This window comes from Salvelinus alpinus, chromosome 30 (genome assembly GCF_045679555.1).
Source record: "Salvelinus alpinus chromosome 30, SLU_Salpinus.1, whole genome shotgun sequence".
NCBI lineage: Eukaryota > Metazoa > Chordata > Actinopteri > Salmoniformes > Salmonidae > Salvelinus > Salvelinus alpinus.
This window is the reverse complement of record NC_092115.1, coordinates 12,249,891-12,273,827: the sequence shown is the minus strand read 5'-3', so window position 1 is coordinate 12,273,827 and position 23,937 is coordinate 12,249,891. Positions and strand designations below refer to the sequence as shown.

The 23,937-nt window shown below is 43.2% G+C and overlaps 1 protein-coding gene across 2 annotated transcripts in view; it reads right to left on the bottom strand.

Moving 5' to 3' along the window:
* LOC139559594 (SH3-containing GRB2-like protein 3-interacting protein 1) overlaps positions 1-23,937 on the bottom strand; it is a 51,165-nt gene that overhangs the window by 16,892 nt on the left and 10,336 nt on the right. The window contains exons 5-14 of one of the 2 annotated variants that reach the window (XM_071375720.1): positions 21,162-21,219; positions 16,415-16,587; positions 11,934-11,945; positions 6,563-6,574; positions 6,175-6,199; positions 5,868-5,931; positions 5,547-5,647; positions 1,185-1,248; positions 870-970; positions 629-709 (exon numbers count right to left, since the gene is read on the bottom strand). In XM_071375720.1, the coding sequence (XP_071231821.1) occupies positions 629-709; positions 870-970; positions 1,185-1,248; positions 5,547-5,647; positions 5,868-5,931; positions 6,175-6,199; positions 6,563-6,574; positions 11,934-11,945; positions 16,415-16,587; positions 21,162-21,219 (691 nt within the window). Of the gene's footprint in view, positions 1-628; positions 710-869; positions 971-1,184; positions 1,249-5,546; positions 5,648-5,867; positions 5,932-6,174; positions 6,534-6,562; positions 6,575-11,933; positions 11,946-16,414; positions 16,588-21,161; positions 21,220-23,937 lie in introns of those variants that run through there. The other variant, XM_071375719.1, reaches the window with a different exon arrangement.

Sequence of the window (23,937 nt, the reverse complement as noted above, 5' to 3'; positions counted from 1 at the left end):
AAAGGCTTGTAAGTAAGCATTTCACGGTAAAGTCTACACCTGTTGTATTCGGCGCATGTGACAAATAACATTTCATTTGACTTGGTCAAACGACACCAGGTCAGTCTATAGACTTACTTAAAGCAGCAGTCAGCGGTTGAAACTATAACACCGCGTACGACCCACCGCTGTTTCAGTAGGAGGCTGGAGAAATGGAACCCCTCTCAAATTCAAAGACAGCTATGAATGCAACGACTGGCCATCCGTGATAGCAGAAGTGCAGTGTTAAGCACGTGTTGAGTCTATACAGTGTTTGTTCACATTTACTTTGTTTACAAACATTGGAGTAAAACAAGCTTATATATTTGGGGTTCTGATGTGGGTAGACAGTTGAACTAAGCTCATGATGCATTTCTAAGTTATATTCTTCAATAATCAATGGGTACATATCAATAATTTATAAGTCCAAAAATGGATGTATAAACTGCTGATTGCCCCTTTAACACTTAGTAACACACTATTGACTATAACATTGGTCTCAGTGTTATAGCGGACAACAAGCTGATTTAAATGTGGCCCACCGTTGTGTTAGCAAATGTCATATAATAGCACAATCATGACTGATATAAATGATATAGTGGGGGCTTACCTCCTGTGGGAAAGTTTCTGGACAAAGGGGAGTCAGAGTCTGGTCTGGAGTCACACCATGCATCAGCCTCTATACAGACTACTACGATAGACAAAGGATATAAAAATGGGTAATCACACCTCAGTGGGATATGATGCACAAACGTAACAAACAATTGACACACATTTAGATACCATTATGTAAAAACACAAAGACACACAAACACACAACCAGTCAGAAAGACTATTCTTGTGAGAGTTACCATCATTTCTGTTACTATCGTATCTGTGTGTCTCATAGGTCGTCTCATGAGGAGGCCCGAAGAAAGCTGGGGATGCTCTACGATTCTGGGATACTCTCTCACTGGAAGAGATGGTAAGTAAATGTGATTTTAAAACGCTGATATTCAAGATTTCAGCGATGTACTTGTATTTTGTTACTTAATTGAATTGAATATCTTAATTGTTTTCCCAACTAAAACATTTATCAGACCCAACACAAATTCTATCAATACAGTACATAGCAAATATGGTATCCTGTTTGCTGTGTCAGCGTTGGCACAGTTTTGAACTCTGACCTTTGTGTCTCGGGGGCGGGTCTTGGTGTAGGGGTGGAGCGTCTGGGTCTGGCGATCTCCTCACCTAGAAAGAACAACCAGTGATATTAGATTATATACAGTATATCATCATATTATACTGTATCATATATTAATATCTGTATACTGAGGTCTTCACTGCTTGAGTTCTTCATCTCTTATAGAATAGCTCAAAAGTATTGTGGAGTTTATGCACCTAAGTACAATGCCTTCAGAAAGTAATCACACCCCTTGACGTTTTCCACATTTTGTTGTGTTACATCCTGAAATTATAATGGATTAAATTGAGATTTCTTTTGTCACTGAACTACTACACACAATACCCCATAATGTCTGCTAGTGCAGGGCAACGATATTGTCACGGATCCCTCCGGAACTTTCATTACGCACACCTGTCCCCTATTCCAACTGATTAGTACTTGTATAAGTGTGCACTTTCGTTTCCATTGGGCTGTCGATTATTGTTACAGTGTCCATTAGTGCGTGTGAGTACCTGTGCTGTGTGTTTTGGCTTTCGTGCCATTGTGGATTGCGCCGATGATTACGGGTCTCGCCACGTGTGTTAATCATTGTGTTATTTATTCGAGGTACTCCTCGCTCTTTTGTTTTGGGTTTCAACCCTGTGTGTTGTATACGTGTTTGTTTTGTCTTCGTCCCCGTGCCTTTGCGCGGCACGCCATAATTTGAGTGTAAAAAATAAAAAATAAAAAACGCATTCCTGCACCTGTCTCCCAAATCTCTTCATACCAACGTGACAGAATCCCAGAAAAAATATTATTGTCAAGCATGCTACGACTTTGTATGTCGAGTAGCGACTCCTTCATTACCCTGTTTTCCCTGAGTAGACAATCCATGTTGGAATTGTGGATTTTTACCTTGGCTGTGAGTGCCTTGTTCTCTGCTTGGAGCGTGAGAATTTCACTCTGGCTAAACTCCAAACTCCCCCTCAGCCCTGTTACCTCCTCACACTACTTTTCCAGTGTTGCATGGATTCCAGCAAGAGCACTAGCCTCTACTTCAACAGTAAGTAAATCGTCCGTGTCTGTAGATGAATCTGTTTTTCTTTTTTTTGTCGGGTTAAAGTTATTTTGTGAGGTAGTTGGATCTTTCCATGATGTAGTATGTTGTTCCTCCATAGCGTAAAGCTGCTGATACTCGGCGATTTCCCTCAGGATCTTCTTAGTATCCTGGTTTACTCTTTACTGCAACCAGTTGTTTTACGAAAAGATAACAATGAGTCTCCCACGACGACGACAGGTGTCTGAAGTACACCCAGCTAGCATTCGCGGAATCCGTGCAAAAAATGGAACACAAACTTGCAGTCCCAGCTGTAAAGGCTAACCGCGTCGTGGAATCCTTAGCAACAAAACTTTAGTTCTGAATCGTTACCTATTGCTCCACAAAAGCCGTGGCCTATTGGCTACTTAGCTTATTCAAGCCGGTCTGAAAATACAACACTGCCCGATTAAGACAAAAAAAAAGCTCTTTACTTTACTTGCGCTTCAACATTGTCTAGAAATGTACACGTTTTGTGCTCTTGTAGGAAGGAATCACTCCCCTATTGCTGAATACAAATGATTTATAACTGGGCTAATAACTCACCAACTAGCAAAGGATATGAACAAAATGTGCACACTTGGCTACATGCAGCTCTTACTTTGACCTCAAAACAAGCGCTTCTACTCACGAGTCACGACTGCTCATGCTGTAAACACAGTCCAGTTCAAGGTAAATGGCACAGGTCCATATATGGCAATGCTCTATTTGCATAGAGTCCTACTGCAGCTCTGAATGTTTATGCCGCACCAGTCTGTGTCGAGTACGGGCTGAGTCGTACATATCAATGCAATAGAATCATACTCTGATGTGTTCTGCCTACAACAACATCTCTTGCATAGTCTGTTTGTTTCGGTATGTTGCATTGAAAGTGACTAATATTGTGTTGATTCAATCACAATTGCCAAAGGTAAGGGAAACGTTGATAGCGTTAACTTCTTTGGGGTAGGGGGCAGTATTTTCACGTCCGGATGAAAAGCATGCCCAGAGTAAACGGCCTGCTACAAAGCCATAAAAGCTAGAATATGCATATTATTAGTAGATTTGGATAGAAAACACTCTGAAGTTTCTAAAACTGTTCGAATTATGTCTGTGAGTATAACAGTACTCACATGGCAGGCAAAAACCTGAGAAAAAATCCAACCAGGAAGTGGGAAATATGAGGTTGGTCAATTTTCAACTCCTATTGAAGATACAGTGGGATATTGGTAATGTTGCACTTCCTAAGGCTTCCACTAGATGTCAACAGTCTTTAGAACCTTGTCTGATGCCTCTACTGTGAAGTGGGGCCGAAGCAGAGAGGAATGAGTAAGAGGTCTGCCAGCAGCCATGAGCTGACCATGCTCTGACCATGCGCGTTCACATGAGAGCTTGCTCCCGTTCCATTTGCTTTTCTGAAGACAAAGGAATTCTCCGGTTGGAACATTATTGAAGAATTATGTTAAAAACATCCTAAAGATTGATTCAATACATCGTTTGACATGTTTCTACTGACTGTTACGGAACTTTTTGACATTTCGTCTGCTTTTAGTGAACGCGCTTCGTGACTTTGGATATGGTTACCAAACGCGCTAACAAAAGTAACTATTTGGACATAAATGATGGACATTACCGAACAAAACAAACATTTCTTGTGGAAGTGGGAGTCCTGGGAGTGCATTCCGACGAAGATCAGCAAAGGTAAATGAAGATTTATAATGCTTTTATGACTTTTGTTGACTGCATAATATGGCGGCTATATTTGTGTCTTGATTGGGCTCTGAGCGCCGACCTCAGATTATTGCATCGTTTTTGCTCTTTCCGTAAAGCTTTTTTGAAATCTGACACAGCAGTTGCATTAAGGAGAAGTGGATCTAAAGTTCCATGCATAACAGTTGTATCTTTTAGCAATGTTTATTATGAGTATTCCTGTAAATTGATGTGGCTCTCTGCAACATCAAAGGATGTTTTGGAACTTCTGAACGTAAGGCGCCAATGTAGTAAACTCAGATTTTTGGATATAAATATGAACTTTACCGAACAAAACATACATGTATTGTGTAACATGAAGTCCTATGAGTGTCATCTGATGAAGATCATCAAAGGTTAGTGATTCATTTTATCTATATTTCTGCTTTTTGTGAATCCTCTCTTTGGCTGGAAAAATGGCTGTGTTTTTCTGTGACTAGGTACTGACCTAACATAATCGTTTGGTGTGCTTTCGTAGTAAAGCCTTTTTGAAATTGGACACTGTGGCTGGATTTACAACAAGTTTATCTTTAAAATGGTGTATGTTTGAGGAATTTTAATCATGAGATTTCTGTTGTTTGAATTTGGCGCCCTGCACTTTCACTGGCTGTTGTCAAGTCGATCCCGTTAACGGGATCTCAGCCATAAGATGTTTTAAGTAGTCAATAGGCAAAGGGTAGCATAATTTGTCTGATTCTCTGTAATAATGGTATGAGAATAAGAAATCATTATATTTTGTAAAGTGGTTTCTTGCATCAAACACAACAACATGTTCAGTCACCTCCTTGTCTGAAGGACAAGTGGATAAACAGGTTAATGTCAAGCCCTGCATGTTTTTCCCCAAAAGCACACATTGGCTGCTACTGTAGGCTGAATGATAGAACAGCTATTTCCATGCTAAAATGTTATGGGATGCATTTTCTCCATTGTTTTTGATGGCAGGCCACTCTGGTAGGTCTACATTATGATCAAATAGCCCCAGTAGCCTACTTGACCACTGTTAAAACTAACTTAAAGCGGCTACAGCCTCAGTGTTCACAGTAAACGCGCGCCAGAAGTTGCATAGAATTTTCACAATGTTCCTGAGTGGCTGAGTTACCGTTGAAGACTTAAATCTGCTTGAAAATACATGACAAGACTTGAAAATGGTTGTCTAGCAATGATCAACAATCAATTTAACAGAGATGGAAGAATTTAGAAAATAATAATGTGCAAATATTGTACAATCCAGGTGTGGAAATCTCTTAGAGACCAGAAAGCTGTAATCGCTGCCAAAGATGATTCTAACATGTATTGACTCAGGTGTGTGAATACTTATGTAAATGAGATATTTCTGTATTTCATTTTCAATAAATTTAAAAACATGTTTCACTTTGTCATTATGGGGTATTTAAACAGTACCGGCACCTATTTCAGTCCAAGTTAAGAACTGGTGATAATACAGCTACAGATACTATTACTGTGATTAGGACCAACCAACCAACACTGACTGTACTAACCACATAGCTAAGTCCCATGCAACACACACATGCTCTCAAAGACTATTCTTGTGAGAGTTACCATCATTTCTGTTACTATCGTATCTGTGTGTCTCATAGGTCGTCTCAGGAGGAGGCCCGAAGAAAGCTGGGGATGCTCTACGATTCTGGGATACTCTCTCACTGCAAGAGATGGCAAAGTCAAGATATGTAAATATGATTTTACAACTCTGATAATCAAGATTTCAGCGATGTACTTATACTTTGTAATTGAATTGAATATAAAAGCTTATTTTTGTCCCCCCAAACAGAACATTTAGCAGACCCAACACATATTATATCAATACAGTACATAGAAAATATGCTAGCATGTTAGCAATGTTAGCATTAGCAGAGTTTTGACCTTTGTGTCTCGGGTGCGGGGCTTGGCGTAGGGGTGGATCGTCTGGGTCTGGCGATCTCCTCACCTGGAAAGAACAACCAGTGATATTAGATTGTATATCATAATATATTATATCTACTGACAGCCACTGAATGTGCATCTTACCTCAAACTATTGAAACTACAGTATGGATCACAACCTCAAACAACTAACTTAACTGATGGTGTAGAACTATGACAAGATACTGTACATGTACGCAGTTTACACTGACAGACTGTAAAACAAATTACAAATAGCATTACACTACATCCACAAACACTGTACTTACAAGACAGGTGTCTCTTTATCGAGCCCTGCAAAGAAAACAAAGTACTTTTCAGTATACCAGTAAAAAGGAATCGTAACCAATACATACAAAACATGAATGTAAACAGTTCAACCAATAATTACAGTATAGGTCCTGGATTAGTCTCCCTGTACAATTGCTAATGTGAAAGAATAGAGTGAAACTGTAAGTATATATAGAAACTAGAAAAATACAATATTTTGTGAGGCCATCAGTAAATGTCATAGGCACTGAAATGAAATAGAGTATTTGGGTGTATAAAGAACTAAATGAACATCCCTCCAAACAATAATATTCATAATTCATTTATTTCCTTGCAAGTGCTTAGGGTGCAGACACTTTTAAAATGAGCCACCAGGTGGCGACTTACCGGGCTGCGTCTCTGAGACCAGCAAAAAGGAAGAGAGAACAGACCTGGTCAGAGAGTGAGTGACAAATCAGGAAAATAGAACCGAAAAGAATGTAACACTCCTCTACTTCAACACTGTGCAATAAAGCATACATATAGTAATGCAGCAATACAAGTAGGTTACATTACCTCAGCTTGTCAATACAACATAGCACCTGGTAGGTAACATTACCTCAGCTTGTCAATACAACATAGCACCTGGTAGGTTACATTACCTCAGCTTGTCAATACAACACAGCACCTGGTAGGTAACATTACCTCAGCTTGTCAATACAACACAGCACCTGGTAGGTTACATTACCTCAGCTTGTCAATACAACACAGCACCTGGTAGGTTACATTACCTCAGCTTGTCAATACAACATAGCACCTGGTAGGTTACATTACCTCAGCTTGTCAATACAACATAGCACCTGGTAGGTTACATTACCTCAGCTTGTCAATACAACACAGCACCTGGTAGGTAACATTACCTCAGCTTGTCAATACAACATAGCACCTGGTAGGTTACATTACCTCAGCTTGTCAATACAACATAGCACCTGGTAGGTTACATTACCTCAGCTTGTCAATACAACATAGCACCTGCTAGGTTACATTACCTCAGCTTGTCAATACAACACAGCACCTGGTAGGTTACATCACCTCAGCTTGTCAAGACAGCTATGGGGGCCCAAGTGCCTTTTAAATCAGCCTTTTCTATTTATTTTTTACATTTAATTAAGCATTTTGACAGTAAATCTCCAAAAAGTAATTCATAAACCTTTTTAATTTCCATATGTACTAGGAAGCTAAGTATTTGTTTCTTGGGCTTCAAGAACGTGACTGATCAAAGTGCCTCAGGCCTTGAAAAATAAAGAATTGAACTGATTGTAAAGTAAAGAGATATCGGTGAACAAATGCAGTGGCCAAGGCTATGATGGTGCCCGAACAATGAGTGGAGCTTCCTCAGGTGTTTTAAAGCTCAAATCAGACCGAGAGCCTAGTGCTTCTTAGGAAGTTCTTTATGAGTTTTAGTTTAGAAAACAAACTATCTGCAGAAGCGACAGTTACAGGGATGGTTAAAAACAGCGTGATTGCCGTAGTAACATCAGGGAAACTGGGCAGAAGGGAGTGGTGCTTCAAATACAGCAGTTCTGTAACATCTTTAAATTGAGCCTCTCATTCTCCTTCATATCCGGCCTCAACACGTTCCGGAAAGAGATTAACTGTATAGGAAGCTCTGGAGACAGGTCGTCTGCATACCGGACAGCCAATACATTGGCAGATGCAAACAGATTATACTTAAGATTCGGAGCTGTTGTCATTGACGGTTCCAGGCAGCCTCTCGAGAGGAACATGTGTTACAACGTTTGAAATGTTTGTTGTTTTTGTGTCACACTGCATACTTTCCCCTGCTCTTTTAATGGATCAAGCACGGCTTTGACAACGATGGACTGTACAAACGTCGTGGAATACTCATCACATCTTCTAACGGATTTACAAAAAACATCCACTGGCACCGCATATCCGAGACAAACTTCAGTGCTTCGGGATAACGCGCGCAAGAAGCCGGGTGACAGGGACTACAGCTGGTAAGGGCAGACGGAGGAAAATACTGGCAATAGAAGGTCACCTAAAATACATCAAAAACACAATTGCTCACGTGAATGCAGAGTTTTAACTGAATTTTGTGATGTCACAAATACATCCAGAAATGCCCCAGAGACTCCGAATGTGCTTGTTTGTAATTCAAGATCATTGATAAACAAAGTGGATGAATTTAAACTGCTTCTTCAATTAGTAAATGCAGACATTGGATGTGTCACTGAAACTTTGGACAAAATGAAAATATCTCATGATGAATCTCTTTTCATATATAACTATCAGCTGTTCAGAAAGACAGGTCCAGAGAGGAGATGAGAGGAGGGCGTGACTACGCATGTGAACCACAGTATGCAGGCAAAGAGAAGAACTGACCTAGAGAAAGAGGAGTTTGAGTGTATGTGGCTTCAGCTACGCCCTAAACGACTCCCCAGCTCAGTCTCAACTCTGTTCGTGGGAGTACTCTACCATCCACTATGGGCAAATGAGAAAACACTTCAGCAGAACACTGTGGATTATCTCATCAACACTGTCCATGTGATCAGGATTTCCTATCCCCAAATGGGGCTCATCCTGTGTGGAGATTTTAATCACCTGCCCATCAAGATGCTGACAAACTCCCATCCAGACATGAAACAATTGGTCAAAGACCAGAGGGGACTCCATCGTAGATCTGATCATTACAAATATGAAGAATCACTACAACACCCCCACTGTACTTGCTCCTCTCGGATCCAGTAATCACAAATGTCTTCTGTTCTCCCCAAACACAACATCAGGAGGGAGAAGCGAGGTGCAGCGGGAAAAAAGGATGTCTGGTAACCCAGAACAGAAAGGAGGCCTTGGTACGATGTATGGCCAGTACTGACTGGTCTGCCGTATATGAGGCTGAGAGCATTAATGCAAAGGTGGAGATGTTCAACTCCTGCATTCAAACTGCACTTGATGTATGCATGCCAATAAGAAAACAGCACTGGACAAGCCCTGGATGACTGAAGGAATAAAGGCTGCCATCAGGAAAAGACATATGATAACGTTTATCAAAGAAGCAAAGACAAACTACTACAAAACTGAAATCCAGAACCTAAAGAAGAAAAGCCCTAAGGAATGATGGGACTTCATTAACAAAGGACTGGAGACGAAAGAAAACATCAGGAGGGAGAATACAGGTGGAGGGAATTGAAGACAACGATGTGGATGATGTTTTTAATGTATTTTTTGCTGAAGCATGGACAAGCACCACACCTCTTGCCATCTTCCCCATGCCCATGCCTACAAGGCAGGTTGAGCTGTGCAGCATTGGCCAGATAAAGCAAGCTCTGACCAGACTGAAAAGTGTGTGGGCCTGATGTCAATCCAGCCTGGGTACTGTTAGGTTCTTCTTTTTCAGAGTAAATAACACACGGACACTAGAGAAGCTTTAACCAAGTTGAATTCTTCCCAAAGGGTCGACACAGCTGTAATTCAGACAAAGACACCACTACAAGTATACAGCCATGCCCAAAAGTTTTGAGAATGACACAAATATTAATTTCCACAAAGTTTGCTGCTTCAGTGTTTTAGATATTTTTGTCAGATGTTACTATGGAATACTGACGTATAATTACAAGCATTTCATAAGTGTCAAAGGCTTTTATTGACAATTACATGAAGTTGATGCAAAGAGTCAATATTTGCAGTGTTGACCCTTCTTTTTCAAGACCTCTGCAATCCGCTCTGGCATGCTGTCAATTAACTTCTGGGCCACCTCCTGACTGATGGCAGTCATATACTAGAGGCCAGGCTCATACTGTAGCTACCAGAGGCCAGGCTCATACTGTAGCTACCAGAGGCCAGGCTCATACTGTAGCTACCAGAGGCCAGGCTCATACTGTAGCTACCAGAGGCCAGGCTCATACTGTAGCTACCAGAGGCCAGGCTCATACTGTAGCTACCAGAGGCCAGGCTCATACTGTAGCTACCAGAGGCCAGGCTCATACTGTAGCTACCAGAGGCCAGGCTCATACTGTAGCTACCAGAGGCCAGGCTCATACTGTAGCTACCAGAGGCCAGGCTCATACTGTAGCTACCAGAGGCCAGGCTCATACTGTAGCTACCAGAGGCCAGGCTCATACTGTAGCTACCAGAGGCCAGGCTCATACTGTAGCTACCAGAGGCCAGGCTCATACTGTAGCTACTAGAGGCCTCTACGTAGAGAAAAAGAGGGATGCCAGCACAGACATATATACTTCTTTCTAAGAGAACGTAAGAGGAAAAGAGACAGAGAGAGAAGCAGCAAGGAGGACTTCAGAAGTCCAGGGGATTCTCTCAAATTGGATTTCATTTCACTTGATTGCAGACCATTTGTGTTGGCTATTAGCCAGACAAAACAATAGTGGTTAAATTTATCCTCAAGCCGACTACGTTCTTCCAAAATGTTTAGGCTATTTGATGTGTAATTTTTTATAAAGAGTTTATAAATAGCAGCTAAATAGCAGATAAATACTGTATATAGCTATAGATAGTAGGCTACACTGCATAATGGAACAACGTAAGCTGGTGTGTTGAGGGTGTGCTGACTATTATTTGGCATTAGACTGGTTTTACACACAACTTTCTATCCAAGCTGGGAGAAAGCATGAGGACGGCTCATGTCATGCAGGTTCAGGTGGGCTATACAGGACAGTTGTATAATTATTTCAAAATCAATTGGTTTCTTATTAGTATTCTGTTGTAACGAACATGTATTTCATAATCTGCAATGTTTGAATTTCCAACTTGAATTACTGAACAAATAATGACATTATTGCCGCCAGCCAGCATTCTAAATGGCAGCCTTGTGACACCGTGTATAGCTTAGTGAAATGTTAGGCTTAACATGAGAAAATTACAACCAATTAGGCCTAATAAACATTTATCCATTAGCTAAAGCAAAGCTATAGGCTACATGCCCTGGCACCACAGAAAGTCTATAATCGATTCACATCAACGTGTTTCGATTTCAGCACCATGAGCAGAGATCGGTAGTCTATACTTTTTGAGTGGCTGTCTGGCTGACGCATTCGTTTGTCTTTATTTAAGGGGGGGGGGGGTGTATTCCGACCTTGCGGGGGGTCCAGAGAACCTGCATTACGCCAGCGCCAATTAGCTTTGGTCAAACAGAATCAATAGGCTATGAACAGGTGTTATGCGAAGGATTGTGCATTATATACCATGCAAGCTTTGCAAGGCAGATTCAACGAAAGTTATCAACCAAAATAAAATGTGTTAAAGGCATGCGGTGTGAATGAGTTAGTACCATGAAGCATACATAACATGCAGAGGGAGGAATAGCTAAATAACTTAAATAGAAGAGCCTATCCCAGCAGCCAAACTGGTTGTAATGACATCACTCACATCATTATGGTTTGTAAAAAGACATTTTGTAAACACCTTTTTAGCAACCAGAAAAATACATCTTCATCTGGTTATAAATCGGGTTATACCTGACCAGATAACAACCAAAATACGATGTCTTTCTTTATGTCATCGTGAAAACAATGATTGTTTAGTTCTAATCTGGTGATATGACAGAGAATCTGTTTATATAACAACAACAAAAATGTGATGTCACATTACATGCAACATTTTGCCCGCTGGGGATTTTTTAGCTACCGCAGGGGAAAGAGAATTCAAGTAAGAAAAGAATCCACAGCCAAGTGAATCCATGCCATGCCTTTTATTTATACTGAAACAGATAAAGAAATGAAATAATAAAAGACTGGCTTACCGGACTTCTCCTCTACAAGAATAACAGATGTAGGAGAAGGGGAGATGGAGAGAGAGAGAGATGGAGAGAGAGGGAGATGGAGAGAGAGAGAGATGGAGAGAGATGGAGATGGAGAGAGAGAGAGATGGAGATGGAGAGAGAGGGAGATGGAGATGGAGAGAGAGGGAGATGGAGAGAGAGGGAGATGGAGAGAGAGGGAGATGGAGAGAGAGGGAGATGGAGATGGAGAGAGAGGGAGATGGAGATGGAGAGAGAGGGAGATGGAGAGAGAGGGAGATGGAGAGAGAGAGAGATGGAGAGAGATGGAGATGGAGAGAGAGAGAGATGGAGATGGAGAGAGAGGGAGATGGAGATGGAGAGAGAGGGAGATGGAGATGGAGAGAGAGGGAGATGGAGATGGAGAGAGAGGGAGATGGAGAGAGAGGGAGATGGAGAGAGAGGGAGATGGAGAGAGAGGGAGATGGAGAGAGAGAGAGAGGGAGATGGAGAGAGAGGGAGATGGAGAGAGAGGGAGATGGAGATGGAGAGAGAGGGAGATGGAGAGAGAGAGAGAGGGAGAGAGAGAGAGAGGGAGATGGAGAGAGAGGGAGAGGGAGATGGAGAGAGAGGGAGATGGAGAGAGAGGGAGATGGAGATGGAGATGGAGAGAGAGGGAGATGGAGAGAGAGGGAGATGGAGAGAGAGAGAGATGGAGAGAGATGGAGATGGAGAGAGAGAGAGATGGAGATGGAGAGAGAGGGAGATGGAGATGGAGAGAGAGGGAGATGGAGAGAGAGGGAGATGGAGAGAGAGGGAGATGGAGAGAGAGGGAGATGGAGATGGAGAGAGAGGGAGATGGAGATGGAGAGAGAGGGAGATGGAGAGAGAGGGAGATGGAGAGAGAGAGAGATGGAGAGAGATGGAGATGGAGAGAGAGAGAGATGGAGATGGAGAGAGAGGGAGATGGAGATGGAGAGAGAGGGAGATGGAGATGGAGAGAGAGGGAGATGGAGATGGAGAGAGAGGGAGATGGAGATGGAGAGAGAGGGAGATGGAGAGAGAGGGAGATGGAGAGAGAGGGAGATGGAGAGAGAGAGAGAGGGAGATGGAGAGAGAGGGAGATGGAGAGAGAGGGAGATGGAGATGGAGAGAGAGGGAGATGGAGAGAGAGGGAGATGGAGATGGAGAGAGAGAGAGAGGGAGATGGAGAGAGAGGGAGATGGAGAGAGAGGGAGAGGGAGATGGAGAGAGAGGGAGATGGAGATGGAGAGAGAGGGAGATGGAGAGAGAGGGAGATGGAGATGGAGAGAGAGGGAGATGGAGAGAGAGGGAGATGGAGATGGAGAGAGAGGGAGATGGAGATGGAGAGAGAGGGAGATGGAGATGGAGAGAGAGGGAGATGGAGAGAGATGGAGATGGAGATGGAGAGAGAGGGAGATGGAGATGGAGAGAGAGGGAGATGGAGAGAGAGGGAGATGGAGATGGAGAGAGAGGGAGATGGAGAGAGAGGGAGATGGAGAGAGAGGGAGATGGAGATGGAGAGAGAGGGAGATGGAGAGAGAGGGAGAGGGAGATGGAGAGAGAGGGAGATGGAGATGGAGAGAGAGGGAGATGGAGAGAGGGAGATGGAGAGAGAGGGAGAGGGAGAGAGAGGGAGATGGAGAGAGAGGGAGAGGGAGAGAGAGGGAGATGGAGATGGAGAGAGAGGGAGATGGAGATGGAGAGAGAGGGAGAGAGAGGGAGATGGAGAGAGATGGAGATGGAGATGGAGAGAGAGGGAGATGGAGATGGAGAGAGAGGGAGATGGAGAGAGAGGGAGATGGAGATGGAGAGAGAGGGAGATGGAGAGAGAGGGAGATGGAGAGAGAGGGAGATGGAGATGGAGAGAGAGGGAGATGGAGAGAGAGGGAGAGGGAGATGGAGAGAGAGGGAGATGGAGATGGAGAGAGAGGGAGATGGAGAGAGGGAGATGGAGAGAGAGGGAGAGGGAGAGAGAGGGAGATGGAGAGAGAGGGAGAGGGAGAGAGAGGGAGATGGAGATGGAGAGAGAGGGAGATGGGAGAGAGAGGGAGATGGAGAGAGAGGGAGATGGAGATGGAGAGAGAGGGAGATGGAGAGAGAGGGAGATGGAGATGGAGAGAGAGGGAGATGGAGAGAGGGAGAGGGAGATGGAGAGAGAGGGAGATGGAGATGGAGAGAGAGGGAGATGGAGAGAGAGGGAGATGGAGAGAGAGGGAGATGGAGAGAGAGGGAGATGGAGAGAGAGGGAGATGGAGAGAGAGGGAGATGGAGATGGAGAGAGAGGGAGATGGAGATGGAGAGAGAGGGAGATGGAGAGAGAGAGAGAGGGAGATGGAGAGAGGAAGATGGAGATGGAGAGAGAGGGAGATGGAGATGGAGAGAGAGGGAGATGGAGAGAGAGGGAGATGGAGATGGAGAGAGAGGGAGATGGAGAGAGGGAGATGGAGAGAGAGGGAGATGGAGAGAGAGGGAGATGGAGATGGAGAGAGAGGGAGATGGAGAGAGAGGGAGATGGAGAGAGAGGGAGATGGAGAGAGGGAGATGGAGAGAGAGGGAGATGGAGAGAGAGGGAGATGGAGATGGAGAGAGAGGGAGATGGAGAGAGAGAGAGAGGGAGATGGAGAGAGGAAGATGGAGAGAGAGAGAGGGAGATGGAGAGAGGAAGATGGAGAGAGAGGGAGATGGAGATGGAGAGAGAGGGAGATGGAGATGGAGAGAGAGGGAGATGGAGAGAGGGAGATGGAGAGAGAGAGAGAGGGAGATGGAGAGAGGAAGATGGAGAGAGAGGGAGATGGAGATGGAGAGAGAGGGAGATGGAGAGAGGGAGATGGAGAGAGAGGGAGATGGAGAGAGAGGGAGATGGAGATGGAGAGAGAGGGAGATGGAGAGAGAGGGAGATGGAGAGAGAGGGAGATGGAGAGAGGGAGATGGAGAGAGAGGGAGATGGAGAGAGGGAGATGGAGAGAGAGGGAGATGGAGAGAGAGGGAGATGGAGATGGAGAGAGAGGGAGATGGAGAGAGAGGGAGATGGAGAGAGAGGGAGATGGAGAGAGAGGGAGATGGAGAGAGAGGGAGATGGAGAGAGAGGGAGATGGAGAGAGAGGGAGATGGAGAGAGAGGGAGATGGAGATGGAGAGAGAGGGAGATGGAGAGGGAGGGAGATGGAGAGAGAGGGAGATGGAGAGAGAGGGAGATGGAGATGGAGAGAGAGGGAGATGGAGAGAGAGGGAGATGGAGATGGAGAGAGAGGGAGATGGAGAGAGAGGGAGATGGAGAGGGAGGGAGATGGAGATGGAGAGAGGGGGAGATGGAGATGGAGAGAGAGGGAGATGGAGATGGAGAGAGGGAGATGGAGATGGAGAGAGGGGGAGATGGAGATGGAGAGAGGAAGATGGAGATGGAGAGAGAGGGAGATGGAGATGGAGAGAGAGGGAGATGGAGAGAGAGAGAGAGGGAGATGGAGAGAGAGGGAGATGGAGATGGAGAGAGGAAGATGGAGAGAGAGGGAGATGGAGAGAGAGGGAGATGGAGAGAGAGGGAGATGGAGATGGAGAGAGAGGGAGATGGAGATGGAGAGAGGAAGATGGAGAGAGGGAGATGGAGAGAGAGGGAGATGGAGAGAGAGGGAGATGGAGATGGAGAGAGAGGGAGATGGAGAGAGAGGGAGATGGAGAGAGAGGGAGATGGAGATGGAGAGAGAGGGAGATGGAGAGAGAGGGAGATGGAGAGAGAGGGAGATGGAGAGAGAGGGAGATGGAGAGAGGAAGATGGAGAGAGGAAGATGGAGAGAGAAAGGAAGATGGAGAGAGAAAGGGAAGATGGAGAGAGAAAGGGAAGATGGAGAGAGAAAGGGAAGATGGAGAGAGAAAGGGAAGATGGAGAGAGAAAGGGAAGATGAAGAGAGAAAGGAAGATGGAGAGAGAAAGGGAAGATGAAGAGAGAAAGGAAGATGGAGAGAGAAAGGGAAAATGGAGAGAGAAAGGAAAGATGGAGAGAAAGGAAGATGGAGAGGGAGAGAAAGGAAGATGGAGAGGGAGAGAATGGGAAGATGGAGAGAGGAAGGGAAGATGGAGAGAGAAAGGGAAGAGGGGGAGATGAAGAGGGGGAGGAAGTGAGAGGAGGAACAGATATTCAGATGTTTAGTACATTCCAGATCATATCACTGGCTAGAATTAGCTGTAGCTGTCTCCAGTTTCAACAAAGCGATTCATATAATACTTCATATAACACCCGAGAGAGCTAGCTTTCTTGGAGTAGCAGTTCCGTCCGTGGCCCTGGGTTACAATTACCCAAGTTCCAGTTCAGTCAGGGACATTGCACTTTATCCTACTTCACTAGGTACAGTTCTAGGGTCAGCATTCCCTCCCCTTAATCCAAGACTTAACAATTAGTGGGAAAAATGCTAAACTGACCCAAAATCACCGTCTAGGGACAACTTCACCCTACTCCAGTTACATACAGTTGGAACAGCAAAGACTCACCAAAGAGGGAGATAGCGCCAAACCTCCAACGGAAGCTTTCAGTTCATCCATGGAGGGGACGGCACACTTGGCAGTGTCGGAGGGCAACGGCTTGATCTTGATCTTGAACTTCCTGTTGTCGTCCTCATCCTCAGTGTCGCTGGAGGAGAAGTGCTGCTTGCCTTTGGGAGCTGGTGAACACTCATTAAGTAAGAAGATCTTTTACATACAGATGTAGGATCTTAATTTGAGCCAGTTTGTTACAGCAGGAAAATAATACTGCAGCAACAGGAAATGTGAATTATTATGTGGATTATAATTAATGTATATTTTTTGTAGGGGTTCGTACATTTTTTGTTAGGGCAAATCAAGTCTGACATTTTAAAGTGGAAATTACAAACTTTAGAAGCCTTTTTCAATCTTGAATACATTATAAGTTTGCATTTCCGGTGGAAATTTTTCCTTTGGTCTGGTGTCCAAATTTGAGATTTTTGGTTCCAACCGCTGTGTCTTTGTGAGTTGCGGTGTGGGTGAACGGATGATCTTCGCATGTGTATTTCCCACCGTAAAGCATGGAGGAGGAGGTGTGATGGTGTGGGAGTGCTTTGCTGGTGACACTGTCTGTGATTTATTTAGAATTCAAGGCACACTTAACCAGCATGGCTACCACAGCATTCTGCAGCGATACGCCATCCCATCTGGTTTGGGCTTAGTGGAACTATCATTTGTTTCTCAACAGGACAATGACCCAACACACCTCCAGGCTGTGTAAGAGATAATTGACCAAGAAGGAGAGTGATGGAGTGCTGCATCAGATGAACTGGCCTCCACACTCCCTCGACCTCAACCAAATTGAGATGATTTGGGATGAGTCGGACCGCATAGTGAAGTAAAAGCAGCCAACAAGTGCTCAGCATATGTGGGAACTCCTTCAAGGCTGTTGGAAAAATATTCCAGGTGAAGATGGTTGAGAGAATGCCAAGAGGGTGCAAAGCTGTCATCAAGGCAAAGGGTGGCTATTTGAAGAATCTCAAATATAAAATATATTTAGATTTGTTTAACACTTTTTTGGTTACTACATGATCCATATGTGTTATTTCATAGTTTTCATGTCTTCACTATTATTCTACAATGTAGAAAAGAGTAAAACTAAAGAAAGGTATTCTCAAACTTTTGACCGGTAATGTATCTCACTGCTGAAAACTAGAATATCTCACTGAATATTACCCTGCCTCTTACCTCGTCATGAGGCTCAATTGCTGATTTGATCCTAGGCCAGTGACTAGGGGTTACACAAACCTACATGTTCCATTGAAACCAACGGTATTAAAAACATTCTAGGCAGGATGCAACAGAGATAGCGAGAAACACTTGTATGTGACTCTAGACTGTTTTCACTCTTTTGGTCCTGCAGGTCAGGTTCACTCACATGTTGAGCATGAAGATAGAGAGGGTGTCTGAGTGATTTGGCCTATTTAACATAAAGATCCACTGGGCCAATATGTCGCTCAGCTAGTTAAACAGGTCAATAGCTTAGCAGTCAGTGTCCCAAGACTGTTGCCTGTGTAACAGCTTAGCTTCAACAGTATCTCTCTAGATCTCAGGACAGGACAACAGTATCTCTCTAGGTCTCAGAGCAGGACAACAGTATCTCTCTAGGTCTCAGAGCAGGACAACAGTATCTCTCTAGGTCTCAGAGCAGGACAACAGTATCTCTCTAGGTCTCAGGGCAGGACAACAGTATCTCTCTAGGTCTCAGGGCAGGACAACAGTACCTCTCTAGGTCTCAGGGCAGGACAACAGTATCTCTCTAGGTCTCAGAGCAGGACAACAGTATCTCTCTAGGTCTCAGAGCAGGACAACAGTATCTCTCTAGGTCTCAGAGCAGGACAACAGTATCTCTCTAGGTCTCAGAGCAGGACAACAGTATCTCTCTAGGTCTCAGAGCAGGACAACAGTATCTCTCTAGGTCTCAGGGCAGGACAACAGTATCTCTCTAGGTCTCAGGGCAGGACAACAGTATCTCTCTAGGTCTCAGAGCAGGACAACAGTATCTCTCTAGGTCTCAGAGCAGGACAACAGTATCTCTCTAGGTCTCAGAGCAGGACAACAGTATCTCTCTAGGTCTCAGAGCAGGACAACAGTATCTCTCTAGGTCTCAGAGCAGGACAACAGTATCTCTCTAGGTCTCAGAGCAGGACAACAGTATCTCTCTAGGTCTCAGAGCAGGACAACAGTATCTCTCTAGGTCTCAGAGCAGGACAACAGTATCTCTCTAGGTCTCAGAGCAGGACAACAGTATCTCTCTAGGTCTCAGGGCAGGACAACAGTATCTCTCTAGGTCTCAGAGCAGGACAACAGTATCTCTCTAGGTCTCAGGGCAGGACAACAGTATCTCTCTAGGTCTCAGGGCAGGACAACAGTATCTCTCTAGGTCTCAGAGCAGGACAACAGTATCTCTCTAGGTCTCAGGGCAGGACAACAGTATCTCTCTAGGTCTCAGAGCAGGACAACAGTATCTCTCTAGGTCTCAGAGCAGGACAACAGTATCTCTCTAGGTCTCAGGGCAGGACAACAGTATCTCTCTAGGTCTCAGAGCAGGACAACAGTATCTCTCTAGGTCTCAGGGCAGGACAACAGTATCTCTCTAGGTCTCAGGGCAGGACAACAGTATCTCTCTAGGTCTCAGAGCAGGACAACAGTATCTCTCTAGGTCTCAGAGCAGGACAACAGTATCTCTCTAGGTCTCAGGGCAGGACAACAGTATCTCTCTAGGTCTCAGGGCAGGACAACAGTATCTCTCTAGGTCTCAGAGCAGGACAACAGTATCTCTCTAGGTCTCAGAGCAGGACAACAGTATCTCTCTAGGTCTCAGAGCAGGACAACAGTATCTCTCTAGGTCTCAGAGCAGGACAACAGTATCTCTCTAGGTCTCAGAGCAGGACAACAGTATCTCTCTAGGTCTCAGAGCAGGACAACAGTATCTCTCTAGGTCTCAGGGCAGGACAACAGTATCTCTCTAGGTCTCAGAGCAGGACAACAGTATCTCTCTAGGTCTCAGGGCAGGACAACAGTATCTCTCTAGGTCTCAGAGCAGGACAACAGTATCTCTCTAGGTCTCAGGGCAGGACAACAGTATCTCTCTAGGTCTCAGAGCAGGACAACAGTATCTCTCTAGGTCTCAGGGCAGGACAACAGTATCTCTCTAGGTCTCAGAGCAGGACAACAGTATCTCTCTAGGTCTCAGAGCAGGACAACAGTATCTCTCTAGGTCTCAGAGCAGGACAACAGTATCTCTCTAGGTCTCAGAGCAGGACAACAGTACCTCTCTAGGTCTCAGGGCAGGACAACAGTATCTCTCTAGGTCTCAGAGCAGGACAACAGTATCTCTCTAGGTCTCAGAGCAGGACAACAGTATCTCTCTAGGTCTCAGAGCAGGTCAACAGTATCTCTCTAGGTCTCAGGTCAGGTCAACAGTATCTCTCTAGGTCTCAGAGCAGGACAACAGTATCTCTCTAGGTCTCAGAGCAGGACAACAGTATCTCTCTAGGTCTCAGGGCAGGACAACAGTATCTCTCTAGGTCTCAGAGCAGGACAACAGTATCTCTCTAGGTCTCAGAGCAGGACAACAGTATCTCTCTAGGTCTCAGGTCAGGACAACAGTATCTCTCTAGGTCTCAGAGCAGGTCAACAGTATCTCTCTAGGTCTCAGAGCAGGACAACAGTATCTCTCTAGGTCTCAGGTCAGGTCAACAGTATCTCTCTAGGTCTCAGAGCAGGACAACAGTATCTCTCTAGGTCTCAGAGCAGGACAACAGTATCTCTCTAGGTCTCAGAGCAGGACAACAGTATCTCTCTAGGTCTCAGGTCAGGACAACAGTATCTCTCTAGGTCTCAGAGCAGGTCAACAGTATCTCTCTAGGTCTCAGAGCAGGACAACAGTATCTCTCTAGGTCTCAGGTCAGGTCAACAGTATCTCTCTAGGTCTCAGAGCAGGACAACAGTATCTCTCTAGGTCTCAGAGCAGGACAACAGTATCTCTCTAGGTCTCAGGGCAGGACAACAGTATCTCTCTAGGTCTCAGAGCAGGACAACAGTACCTCTCTAGGTCTCAGGGCAGGACAACAGTATCTCTCTAGGTCTCAGAGCAGGACAACAGTATCTCTCTAGGTCTCAGAGCAGGACAACAGTATCTCTCTAGGTCTCAGGGCAGGACAACAGTATCTCTCTAGGTCTCAGGTCAGGTCAACAGTATCTCTCTAGGTCTCAGAGCAGGACAACAGTATCTCTCTAGGTCTCAGAGCAGGACAACAGTATCTCTCTAGGTCTCAGGGCAGGACAACAGTATCTCTCTAGGTCTCAGAGCAGGACAACAGTATCTCTCTAGGTCTCAGAGCAGGACAACAGTATCTCTCTAGGTCTCAGAGCAGGACAACAGTATCTCTCTAGGTCTCAGAGCAGGACAACAGTATCTCTCTAGGTCTCAGGGCAGGACAACAGTATCTCTCTAGGTCTCAGGGCAGGACAACAGTATCTCTCTAGGTCTCAGGGCAGGACAACAGTATCTCTCTAGGTCTCAGGGCAGGACAACAGTATCTCTCTAGGTCTCAGGGCAGGTCAACAGTATCTCTCTAGGTCTCAGGGCAGGTCAACAGTATCTCTCTAGGTCTCAGGGCAGGTGACGTCACTTGCACTATGCCCGCTACTAGCTCACTACTAGCTAGCTAGCCATTCCACATGGACTACATCTGATCATCTAAAAGGATATTTCCTCTCTCCTCTCCGGGTCTGAGACTGAAGCCCTCAGCGTCCACGTCTGGAGCGGCCTGTAACAGGAAGTAAATATGTAAGTGGTAAAATGACTGTTTGTGACATCGTGTAACAACAAATACATTCACTTCTCTCATGCTTGTGGGTAAAGAAATGCACACATAAAAACTGCAGTCCTGTGTTTTTATAGCTGGAGAGGTTTAAAGATGCTTGTTTGTTAAGACTCACACAAACTTAATGTACGATTCTGAAAAGAGACATCACGTTTTGATTCCAAATTCAATGTTACACGAGGATGATTGATTGCCATAATCAGGAAAGTTGTAGGGAGCAGAAGTGGAAGTCACGTCTGGTTGTGGGAAGTCAAGTTTAGAATGGGGTTTTGTGGTTAGAATGTAGAATGTGGTTTGTTTCCCCATTGTGGTTGAAATATCTTCATAAGCAAAGTATTGCATCATTGTAATATATTTTCTAAATTTTTATTAGTCACGTCATCAGTTACGCCATTACTTATTAGTCACTAGTCATTAGTTAGTCGTCACTGGTCACTAGTCATTAGTGATTAGTTACGCCATTAGTCATTCATTATTAGTCAGTCATTAGTCATTCGTCACTAGTCACTAGTCATTAGTCACCATTCAGTAGTTATTAGTCACTAGACATTAGTCACTAGACATTAGTCACTATTCATTAGTTATTAGTCACTAGACATTAGTCACTATCCATTAGTTATTAGTCACTAGACATTAGTCACTAGTCATTAGTCACTATTCATTAGTTATTAGTCACTAGACATTAGTCACTAGTCACTATCCATTAGTTATTAGTCTCTAAACATTAGTCACTATTCATTAGTTATTAGTCACTAGACATTAGTCACTATTCATTAGTTATTAGTCACTAGACATTAGTCACTATTCATTAGTTATTAGTCACTATTCATTAGTTATTAGTCACTAGACATTAGTCACTATTCATTAGTTATTAATCACTAAACATTAGTCACTATCCATTAGTTATTAGTCACTAGACATTAGTCACTATTCATTAGTTATTAGTCACTAGACATTAGTCACTATCCATTAGTTATTAGTCACTAGTCATTAGTCACTATTCATTAGTTATTAGTCACTAGACATTAGTCACTATTCATTAGTTATTAGTCACTAGACATTAGTCACTATTCATTAGTTATTAGTCACTAGTCATTAGTCACTTTTCATTAGTTATTAGTCACTAAACATGAGTCACTATTCATTAGTTATTAGTCACTAGACATTAGTCACTATTCATTAGTTATTAGTCACTAGTCATTAGTCACTATTCATTAGTCACTAGACATTAGTCACTATTCATTAGTTATTAGTCACTATTCATTAGTAATTAGTCACTAGATATTAGTCACTAGTCACTAAACATTAGTCACTATTCATTAGTTATTAGTCACTAGTCATTAGTCACTATTCATTAGTCACTAGTCATTAGTCACTATTCATTAGTAATTAGTCACTAAACATTAGTCACTATTCATTAGTTATTAGTCACTAAACATTAGTCACTATTCATTAGTTATTAGTCACTATTCATTAGTCACTAGTCATTAGTCGCTATTCATTAGTAATTAGTCACTATTCATTAGTTATTAGTCACTAAACATTAGTCACTATTCATTAGTAATTAGTCACTATCCATTAGTTATTAGTCACTAAACATTAGTCACTATCCATTAATTATTAGTCACTAAACATTAGTCACTATTCATTAGTTATTAGTCACTAAACATTAGTCACTATTCATTAGTAATTAGTCACTATCCATTAGTTATTAGTCACTAAACATTAGTCACTATCCATTAGTTATTAGTCACTAAACATTAGTCACTATTCATTAGTTATTAGTCACTAAACATTAGTCACTATTCATTAGTTATTAGTCACTAAACATTAGTCACTATTCATTAGTTATTAGTCACTAGTCATTAGTCACTATTCATTAGTCACTAGTCATTAGTCGCTATTCATTAGTAATTAGTCACTATTCATTAGTTATTAGTCACTAAACATTAGTCACTATTCATTAGTAATTAGTCACTATCCATTAGTTATTAGTCACTAGTCATTAGTCACTATTCATTAGTCACTAGTCATTAGTCACTAGTCATTAGTAATTAGTCACTAAACATTAGTCACTATTCATTAGTTATTAGTCACTAAACATTAGTCACTATTCATTAGTTATTAGTCACTAGTCATTAGTCACTATTCATTAGTCACTAGTCATTAGTCGCTATTCATTAGTAATTAGTCACTAGACATTAGTTATTAGTCACTAAACATTAGTTACTATTCATTAGTAATTAGTCACTATCCATTAGTTATTAGTCACTAAACATTAGTCACTATCCATTAATTATTAGTCACTAAACATTAGTCACTATTCATTAGTTATTAGTCACTAAACATTAGTCACTATTCATTAGTAATTAGTCACTATCCATTAGTTATTAGTCACTAAACATTAGTCACTATCCATTAGTTATTAGTCACTAAACATTAGTCACTATTCATTAGTAATTAGTCACTATCCATTAGTTATTAGTCACTAAACATTAGTCACTATCCATTAGTTATTAGTCACTAAACATTAGTCACTATTCATTAGTAATTAGTCACTATCCATTAGTTATTAATCACTAGACATTAGTCACTAGTTATTAGTCACTAGACATTAGTCACTATTCATTAGTTATTAGTCACTAAACATTAGTCACTAGT